This window comes from Crinia signifera, chromosome 2 (genome assembly GCF_055691185.1).
Source record: "Crinia signifera chromosome 2, ASM5569118v1, whole genome shotgun sequence".
Taxonomy (NCBI): domain Eukaryota; kingdom Metazoa; phylum Chordata; class Amphibia; order Anura; family Myobatrachidae; genus Crinia; species Crinia signifera.
Genome location: NC_139218.1, coordinates 139,661,261 through 139,672,104, shown reverse-complemented (window position 1 = coordinate 139,672,104; position 10,844 = coordinate 139,661,261). Strand labels below are relative to the sequence as shown.

General features: G+C 48.1%; 1 protein-coding gene across 3 annotated transcripts in view; it reads left to right on the top strand.

Moving 5' to 3' along the window:
* The first annotated feature begins 850 nt into the window (after positions 1–850).
* LEMD1 (LEM domain containing 1) overlaps positions 851–10,844 on the top strand; it is a 92,088-nt gene continuing 82,094 nt past the window's right edge. The window contains exon 1 of one of the 3 annotated variants that reach the window (XM_083173006.1): positions 851–933. In XM_083173006.1, the coding sequence (XP_083029132.1) occupies positions 853–933 (81 nt within the window). In that variant the 5' untranslated portion in view covers positions 851–852. The other 2 variants (XM_083173008.1, XM_083173010.1) reach the window with 2 other exon arrangements.

Here is a 10,844-nt window from a genome sequence, read left to right as displayed (position 1 = left end):
CCCCCCTCAATCCCCCACAGCCTTACCTATCGCGCTGGTCCCGGCGGCTCCGTTCTTCTGCTGAGGACCACCAGAAAATGGCCGCCCCCATACAGCAGACAGTTTTAGAGAACTGTGTGCTATATGGGGGCGGCCATTTTGTGGTGGTCCTCAGCAGAAGAACGGAGCCGCCGGGACCAGCGAGATAGGTAAGTCTGCGGGGGATTGGGTGGAGGTTTAACTATAGCACCGCAGCCCCCACATGCACAGCGCCCCCCCACGGTGGCGGGGGCTGCGGTGCTATAGTTACGCCGCTGGTCCGGACCGTCCGGTTTTTGCTACATGCCCGGACCATACAGGGAGGCTTTATTCTACCCCTCCTCCTCTACCTGGTGACAGGCAGCCCCCCAGGACAGGACATCCCCGGACGGGACACCCCCCGGACCGAAGGCTACAAGCTACAAAATGCAGAGTTTGATGTCCGGTCCGGTGGTCCGGGGATTTTGTCCTGGTCCGGTTTTCACCCATACCCGAGAACTTATTGTATCAAGAGAGCATAATAAATAGAACACAAGGCAAAAAAGATTCTAGTACCAAAGAATGCTGTTACAAAAGTCTGCAAACACAACAGTCAACCAGTGGCCTATCATACAGGCAAACATTATATAGAATAGAGCCTTCTCCTATTTCTCACGGCTGCTGCTATCTGGCCAACACGACACGTGTGACCTTGCCTGAACCAGTACAGAGGAGAGCAGTGACACTGACAGCACTCGCACTAACTTTCTTTAGCAGCACTTGCAAAGACGTCACACGTGCTGGGCGCATCCATCTGGGATATTGTGCGGGGGGGGGGGGGGGTGGACAAGCGCAATGAGTGCAACTAATCCTCTCGACTCTCCCCGTTATCTCTATGAGGGCAGGGATCTCCTCTATGACGCAGTTAGGACCGGGGTAAGAGACCCTCCACTCTCAGCCATCCTCCATTCCGGAGGCGCAATAGGGAACGTGCTCCCCTCCCTGTGCCCGGATAGTTTACTCAGCGGGAAGTTTTAAAAGCCTGCGGGGGTGGGCGTGCCGGAAAGTAAAGTAGTGACAGCAGCGGCGTCTCCAGGTGAGCGGGGAGATGTGCACCGGGGACCCCAGCTCGTCCGCTCAGGTCGTAGACTGTGTACGGCGGGCGCGGTGAGGCGGGGAGCACAAGTATAGTTGCTGGCAGCATTGAGGTTCCGGGAGCCGGGGCAGCCGGTGACAGGATCGGCATGGTGGAGTGCGGGCTGTGCGCGGTGGGGGTAATATAGGGGTGGGAGGACGGGTCCTGCGGAGGACCTCGTGGCGCAACGGTAGCGCGTCTGACTCCAGATCAGAAGGCTGCGTTAGAGATGTGTCGTTCGCGAACGATCCGGTTCTTTTGAACGGATCCATCAAAAGAACGAGCGAGCCGCCGATCCCAAAATGGTGATCCGGATCGGTTTCGCTTAGCATTACATACAATACAATGCACATTGCATTGCTTGAGCTCAGCACTGCCCCCTTTGGCAGCTGAGATATTTTCTTCTAATTGGCTGTTTGTGCTGCTGCTGTGTCACGTGCAGATCTAGATTCTTCTGAATCTGGAAGCCCTGAGGGAGGTCTGGTGACTACACATCAACAGCAGACAGAGCAGAGCAGAGGCATTGGCACTGGCAGGCATTTCAAGATTGCTTCACCTGAGTTCACCAGTAGTATCACAGAAAGGTGTGTAGTAGAAGTATGAACACACAGACACACAGACATAAATTAGGCAGTGCACATGTGTTTTTTTTTTTTTACTAGATCTCTGTTTGCTGGGCTGTGTAGTACATTTAACTTTAATTTGGAGGGGGAGGGGGCCTTCTTTTAACTTTCATTTGGGGGGGGGAGGGGGGGGGAGGCAATGAGCAAATTTAGTCTCCCTTGGCAACGAGCAAATTAATACCCCTTTTACACCGCTGCAAAACCCCGGGTCTTCAGCGGGTCAGACCCCTGTCAGCGGCAGTGTAAATGGGACACGCCGTGTCCCTTTATACGGGACTTCTACCCAGGTCCTGGGAACTGGATTGTTCGTCAGACAAGCGTTGGTCAGACAGTCACTAGGTCGACATGCAGAAAGGTCGACATGGGAAAAGGTTGACATGGGAAAAGGTAGACATGGACGTTAGGATGACATGAGGAAGGTCATAAGGTCGACATGGGGTTTTCGCTGTTTTTTTACCCAAATGTCAACACAGTTGACATGGACACAGTTGGAAGTGAGAATCGGACCCTCGCATCGCTCGCAATGCTTTGGGCACAGTGTCTCACTTCGCTCGCCACACTATTATAATCTCACTCCATGCCCTAGTGGAAGGTAGGGCATGAAATACCGCCTGTCGGCACATGTCGGCTCAAAAAACAGTGAAAATCCCCATGTCGACCTTATGACATGTCGACCTTCCTCATGTTGACCTATAACCATGTCGATCTTGTTCCACGTCGACCTTTCAGCATGTCGATCTAGTGTTGTTGACCTAATGTCGACCTAGATCAGTCGACCAAACGACTATCTATGTTAAGTGCACCACCTAGGTCAGGGTTAGAGAACCTTTGGCCCCAGCTGTTGTTGGACTACACATCCCAGCATTCCCTGCAACAGTGTTATCATGGCCAAATAGCAAATTGTAGCAGGGCATGCTGGGATGTGTAGTCCAACAACAGCTGGAGGGCCAAAGGTTCCCCATCTCTGACCTACGACTTTGCTCTGTTTCTGGACTTCCCTCTTAACGAATGATTGCTATTACCTGTTCTAAACAGGTAAATGGGCAAGAAAGGTGTTTCCACACAGGTAATAACAATCAAACATTAAGAGGGAAGTCCAGAAACAGAGCATTGTGTCCCTCCTGGAAAGGGTCATGTTGGGAGGTATGGTACACTAACTCAAACCATAAATAACTGTCTTTTTTACACAAACTGATCCGCAGAGCCGCCCAAAGGATCTAGATCTTTTCAGTGACCGACCCGGGTCGAGCCGGGTCCGCGAAAAGATCCGTTTTGCCCATCTCTAGGCTGCGTGTTCGAATCACGTCGGGGTCACATTTGCTTTTATAGATCGAGCTCTCCCGGGTCTGTCATTTTATCAGCGAGCTCCACTCTCGATGCTGCCGCTCTCCGATGGCGTGGGGGGCTGAACCTCACTGAGCACAGTGTGACACAGTAATGCCCCGTGCAGCGTGTCTTCCGCTCCCCCCTCCCTTTCTCCCACCACATGATGCCGGGCTTAGGGGCAGCTGCCGGGCGCCGTTACTCTGCGTCCTCTACATAACCGCCTCAGTGGCTATTCCCCTACAGTGGTGACAGCGTTACAGCCTGATCTCTGCTGGGCCCTGTAGCGTCAGCAGTGGGGCAGGAGGAGGAGGGATGCTGATGCTGACAGCCAGTGTCTAGTACAGAGGGGGCCCAGGCGGCATGCTGCGGACATCGTGGCGCAACGGTAGCGCGTCTGACTCCAGATCAGAAGGCTGCGTGTTCGAATCACTTCGGGGTCATTTTTATTTTTTGCTTCCCAGTGCGTAGTGAATCTGTGCATCGTGCTGAGACATCTGTAACTGCTAAGGATGCAGTGTGAAGTACAGTATCATTCCACGTCTGGAATCATTTTTGTGGTTACTGTTGAAACACTTGTTTAGGCTTCTGTACACCCCTAATGACAATGTGTTTAGTTTTTATGGAATGAAAAAAGTGTTGTTACATCCAAGCATACAACCAAACTGTATATTGTAATCCATGGTAACAAGAGAATGTCTAGCTACAACACACAAGTGCTTAGTGCTCCTTTTAATAGAACTTGGGTACTCCTGGGCTAGCATAACTAAACTGCCAAAGAACTATCACATGGATATCTGTTGGAAATCGTAAGGTGTGGCAAGCAAAGCTGTTCTGAGGGAGTTTAGTTATACTAACTCGTGGACCCAGGGACTATGTAAAAAACGGTCCCGGACCGGTCAGCAAAATCTGCAGTCCGGAGCTTGTAGTGTCTGGGGTGACAGCTTTCAACAGGGCCATGGAGAAGGGGGAGATTACATCCTCCCCCTGTTGTCCGGACCGTTCCGTTTTTTGCTACATGCCCAGACCATACAGGGAGGCTTTATTCTCCCCTCCACTCTCCGGTGACAGCTGTCACGTGAAGTCCCCCTGCACTAGACACTACAAGCTCCGGACTGCAGATTTTGATGTCCGGGGTCTTGTCTGGTTTTTACCATACCCGGGGGAACCATGTTCTAAACTGGAGTGGTCCATAAAGACCATCCCTTTGATTTTGGGTCTCCTTCCTGTCTTCTAGGAGTTGCCCATCAGGGTGGGCATAAGACATCTATATAGCGGTTAATTCAAAAATATAAATATTAATAAAATTGAGTTAATATCTTTGAAAAACCTGGCTTCTTATTAGTGTCACCTGTCCAGGGGTGTTAAGTTATCCAGTGTTACTGGGCAGAATCCTCCCTCAATACAGCCCTATTGTCTTTTTAGTGGATGGAACACTACTCGCTAGATTACAGAACATTAGTCATTGCCCCACTTGTCCTATACAGAACAATTCAAAAATGCACCAATACTGTGGGGGGAGAGTACTTTCAGTTGGTGCCACATGCAGTACAAGAATAACCCGTTTGTGTTCTTGATTTCACTAATTTTATCTAACAGATCAACTTTGCCTGGACTGTGGTTATTTTACAGCATAAAATGTATGAATTGTTACTGGTGTGTGGAGAAACATCAAGTTTTTAATGTCTAATGCAGTGGTTCCAAAACTGTGTGCCGTGGCTCCCTGGGGTGCCTCGGGACACTTGCAGGGGTGCCCCGGGTTGGTGGTCCAGGACCAATTCAAAAGATTTATGATCAATTATTTATGGACAAAACCAGTGATGGTTGTTGCCAATCATAAAGTATGTGTACAAACAGAAGCAAATCCTACCCTTTACCACATAAAAGAACCTAAGAATTACATATAAACACAATCTACTTCATTTTATATGTATTTTTCTGCATTTTTTTTGGGCCCTAGGGGTGCCCTGGAATAATTCTGATACTCTAGGGTGCCGTGATTCAAAAAATATTGGGAACCCCTGGTCTAATGGTTACTTTTCAAATAAACACATTGAGCAGTATTCAATGTGGCCGGCAAGGGGGTTAAATGACAAGGATCATTGAAAACAAGCGACCCTCGACATTTAACCCCCACGCCGGCCACTCACCGTATTCAATGTTCTGGGGGAACCCTTGCTGTCAGATGATGGAGAGGAGTCCACCAAACAGCGAGGCTCGCAGCTAATGCAGGGAGCCCACACGCAGGCAGGGTAGTGGTTCAGAACAAGAGATTGCGATAAGTATCTCTCAATTTGCACAGAGTGTTAAGGTCCATACACACTGGGCGACTTTGCCCAGCTTGTATGGACAAGCGTTGATGTCAATCACTTCTGTGGGGAAAGCCGCTCAGCGCATACACACTGAGTGGTGTTCCCCCTGCCCGGCGCCGACAGAGGGGGGAGGACGGCGTTGCATAGTGCAGATAAAACAAATGCCTGCACCTCAAATCTACCACTTGGTCTACGGTGGTACTACTGACTGCATCTCAGGATGAAACTTCTGTGTGTAGTGCATGCACCTTCTTTGCTGAAAGCCCTTATCAGTAAGTGATGTCATCAACCTTACACTATGGAGTTTTTCTGTGCAAATCACGCTCATTGTGGTCTGGTTTAGCTACGCATAGCTAAGTGCCAACATCTGTGAGAAATTTGTAAAATATCAGCTAAAAATGCCAGCGTTGCTCACATTTGTTATATAAATATAAATAACAAAGTTATGTAAAAAAAAATATATTTCCTACATAAGGTAAACATTCCAGGTCATGACAAATTAAAAAAATTTCCTTTGACAATTTCACTTTGCTCTCAAAGGGTTAATGTACACTGAAGTATCAATAGTCATGGGATAGCAGTATGTTTTGGTTGATTGTATCACCATATTTGATGGTTTAAGCTGGCCATATGCCTAAAGATTTATTGTCCAATCTTGCTGGTTGCAACAAAAATCTGGTAATATCTGAATGGCTATTTTTGTCAGTTTTCCAACATTCGCAAGCAAATGGTCAGCTGTCATTTGCTTCCATAAATTACCAGATTTTTATTCCAACCGGCCAGATCGGACAATAAATATTTAGGTGTGTGTCCAGGTTTATCATTTATCTGACATCTTGTGAGTCAGTTTGACCACATTCTAGGCTGCTCCTAGCAAGACAATGTGAATGATCTTCATTCTATCATGGAATGATAGTAGGTTTCCAATGGATGGGGTATTCTATTTCTAAATTTGTGCGGATCGTCAACACCTCTGTTCTATGGTGTCACTGTGCTTGGAGTAACTCATGCAAGGCATTACCATCCACTGTGGACAGCACAAATGGGCAATAACTGTCATCTGGTTAGAATTGCCTGTTTGTAAGAAAAGCTACTGTCTCAAATCATGTCCACATTCAATGCAGGATGCACCAGAACCAATCCGATCAGTGCAGTATTCTTAAGCTTCCATAGGATATAGGAGCAACAGTCTACACAGGGAGCTCCCATTAACACTAAAACATCAGACACAGTGCCTCACCTGGTCTTGTGATGTCGCTAATTGGACCCTGGAATACTGGAAACTGGTGTGCTCTGATTAACAGTTCCAGTTGTTTTGGGCTGCTAATAGGATTTGGGTGTGGCGCAGACACCCAAGGCCATGGACCCAACAAGACACTGCAGACAGGTGGTGGTCCATTAATGGTGTGGGGTGTGTTTACGTGGCATAGATTGGATCCATTGGTCTGCATGTCATTGGCTGGTAACAACTATGTTGCAGTGCTTGGTGACCATTTGCAGCCCTTAATGTACCCCCACAAAAATAGCATATGCTAGTCTCATGTTGTCCAGAATTGTTTCGGGGAGCATTCAGATTTTCTAGGTTGCTAGTTGGGTCATTATGGAATATGCTGTGAGTTACTCACTGTTGTGTTTTTCTTATGACTTTATTGAGATTTTTCTGGAAAAAGCAGTAGCATACATGTAGAAAGGTTATGGTATAAATGGTAGACAATGTCTATGGTCACTAGGCCAGGGATATCTAACTCCAGTCCTCGAGAGCTACCAACAGTTAATGTTTTCCAGGTCTCCTCACAGAATCATAAGTGAAGTAATTAGCTCCACCTGTGGATCTTTTATAATGTTAGTCTGTAATAAGTGCACCTGTGCCCCACCTAGGTGCTAGAAAACATGAACTGTTGGTAGCTCTCGAGGACTGGAGTTGGCTACCCCTGCACTAGGCCAACCACTATTGGTCGACACTTTGAAATGGTCAACACACCCAAGGTTGACATTTACAAAAGGTCAACACAAGCTTATGGTTGACATAGACATGGTCGACATGAGTTTATTTTTGGGTCTGTTGTCACGGGCACCATATAAGTTACCATATCACCTCGCATGGCCTGCTGTGCTCAGCACACTATTATTATTTATTAACAGTTTCGGTACTTGTGTATTATCACGGCACCCGGCTACGCTATGTTCTAAACGTAGGCTAAGCTACGTTGTCAGTGCAGTGACTCCGCGGTAGCCCTGCTTATTCAGCATAGTGTCCCCGTCAGGCAGCTAGTCACCCTATTGTCCCTGGGAGCTGCAGCTCTGTCCCTGGCAAACCTAGTGAGCATCTCTCACAGTGCCGGTAACCGCCAGATCCCCTGCGCTGGCGGACTCAGTAATTTTTGCAGCAGGACACATTTGCCAGTGCTCCATGTTACATACTGGCAAATGCCTCCATTTTAAACCCCCACTATCCACACCAGCCCGAAGAGTGGCGATCGTAGCGAGCCCTGCGTCCTCCCGACCTTTTCGTACCCCCACTATCCACATCAGCGTGGAGTTGATTTTCTAAAGTGTGACGAGCCACCAAGCCCGAAGCATGGCGAACGGACGCGAATTACTTGACGTGTATTCCGCGTCCCCTTGTGGGGCTCGCTGCGCTCGCCACACTTTATAAAGTCAACTCCACGCCGATGTGGATAGTGGGGGTATGCAAAAGTCGGGAGTACGTGTACCGCGTCCCCTCGCGGGGCTCGCCACGCTTTGGGCTGGTGTGGATAGTGGGGGTGTTTCAGAAACACATTCACACATGTCATGTCAGGCAGGTTAAAATGGTCAATGGCTCGCACACAATGTAATAAGTGCTGACTGACTACGCTAACTGCGTAATGCTGACTGACTATGCTAACTACATAAGCTCGGACAGGAACACGACGCTGATACTGACAGGGGCGCTGCCTAAGCTGGCCGCGGGAACACTACACTTATTCTGACAGGGACGCTACACTAACTATGTAACTGCGCCGTGATAATACACAAGTACCACAGTTTATTGTATAGCGCAGCAGATTCTGTTGCGCTTTACAATTATAAACAGAGATAAAACAAACTAGGTAACAGACAGAATTGGAGGTAAGATGGCCCTGCTGCAAGCTTATGTTCCCACTCTATGCCCGCTTGGATAGTAAAGTATGAAAAACCACCTTAAAAAAAAAAAAAAAAAAAGAACTTGAAAAACTCAGGTTGATCTTATTAATGTTGACCATAAGCTTGTGTCGACCTTTTGTCAATGTCGACTTTGGCTATGTTGACCAGGTCACTGTATACTATTAGTGGTCGACCTAGTGACTGTTGACATAGACATTGTCTATCCAGTAACTGTATACCTGTAGAAAGCACTGTGAAGATGGTATTCTCAGGTGAGCATACAATGTTGAAAACTGTGCTGTGGCACCCTGGGGTGCCTTGGGGCCTTTGCAGAGATGCCCTGGATTGGTGGCCCGGGACCAATTCAGATTGTTTATTTACTATGATAGGCAAAACCATTGCTTGTTGCTATCAATTGTAAAATACCCAGGCAAACAGAATTGAATCTTATCCCTCAACACATAATTAAAACCTAACAATGATCCATAAACAATTTTTTTATTTCATATTTTACATCTAAGTTTCTTAACAATAAAGTTTTGGTCTGGGGTGATGTAAAAAAAAATTCTGATACTCAAGGGTGCCGTGCTTAAAAAAAAAAAAAAAAGTTTGGGAACCACTGAGATAATGTAAAAGTTCTGGCATAAGAAATAATAAAATATTTTGGGAAGGAGGGAAGAGGGAGAGTGTTAAGGCCCCCATACCCTAAGTGATTTGGGCCCGACTTTGGCGTATTGGTGTATGATATCCAATGTGTGGATGAGTAGACTGAGGTGTATCAAACTGAAAATGCGGTAAAACCCCGGTTTTACCGCATTTTCCAATGTATCAAAAACTATACCGCATTGAAGGGTATCACCACCTTTTGGTGGCGATACCCTATAGAAGCCTATGGGCTTCTTTTCGCAGACCCCCCCTCTGGCTTACCTTCCTGAAGCGTCCTCCTGGACCCCGGAATGTAAACCCCTCCTCCCCCTAGTGAAGCAGCCGGACATCCTTCCGGCTGCAGGGGAGAGGAGGCGGCGCCGGGGAAAGACTGCTTAGCTGTCCCCGGCGTGAGGGGAGAGCCAGGCAGCATGGAGGTGACGGAGACCCCCCGCACATCAGAGTACAGGTATCGCGGGGGGGCTCAGTCACTGCATCGCGATTCCAGCCGCATATGATAGTACATATGCGCTGGCATCGCGGTGACGGGCAGTGAAGGGCGGCTATGTGTATTAATACATCCCGCCCTGAGTCCTTTAGAATCAGATTGGAGGAGATAAAATGTTTGTAAGGGGTAAAAGTTGGATGGGATTGAGGAGCCGATTTATTTAGTTTGGTGAAGTGATAGTGTCTGGTTTTTATCACCGGCCAATTAGCTCCTAACTGTGAAGTTAGAGGCTTGGTTTGAAAAATGACAGGTAGTAGCTGATTGGCCGGTGATAAAAACCAGACACTTTATCACTTCGCCGAGCTTAATAAATCTACCCCTGTGTACCTAAAAGAGAGAATAGAAGTGACGGTGTTATTGAATGATTGAGTTGCTTTTATATGTATAGATGCTCACTGTTCTTGGCAAGTTCTCAGTTATTCTGTAGACCAGGCATGTCCAAAGTCCGGCCCGGGGGCCTATTGCAGCCCGTGCTGTCATTTCAAGTGGCCCCCAGCCAGAAGCGGGCGGAGCATCTGATGCAGGATGCACAGGACACTAAAGGTGGGGTCCCGGCGAGTGCGCCTTTACCTTGCTGTCTGCAGCAGTGAGGAGGTTCCGGCCGCCACAGTGAGATGTGTTTGGCGGATTTCGGGTGAGTGTGCGTCCAACCCCTGGACATTCAGAGAAGGGGGGGCAAACTATGGGGGCAGAGTGGGGCGCATACAGTGAAGGAGGGGCAGGCTGGGGGACATACAGAGAAGGATGGTCTGGCAGGGGAATATAATGTGAAGGGGGCAGAGTGGAGGACAAACAGTGAATGGGGGCAGGCTGGAGGAAATACAGAGGAGGGGGGCAGGCTGGGGGACATAAAGTGAATGGGGGCACGCAAGGGGACATACAGTGAATGGAGGCAGAGTGGAGGACCATTCTGATCGGATTAATGATTCAAGAATGTCAGGCTGAATGGTCGGCCCCCACACATTTTCACCTCACCAAATCTGGCCCTCGTCGCAAAATTTTTGGACACCCCTGCTGTAGACATTACTACCAGCCTGCAATTAAAAGGGAATCTTTTTTAAAAGATCCTTATGGCCCAATGGTAATTCTATTCAGTCTATGCACACCTCACTGGACAGCATAATTCAATCAGGCATTCCTGACTAGTTTCCTATCTACCTTACACATTGTGTTGC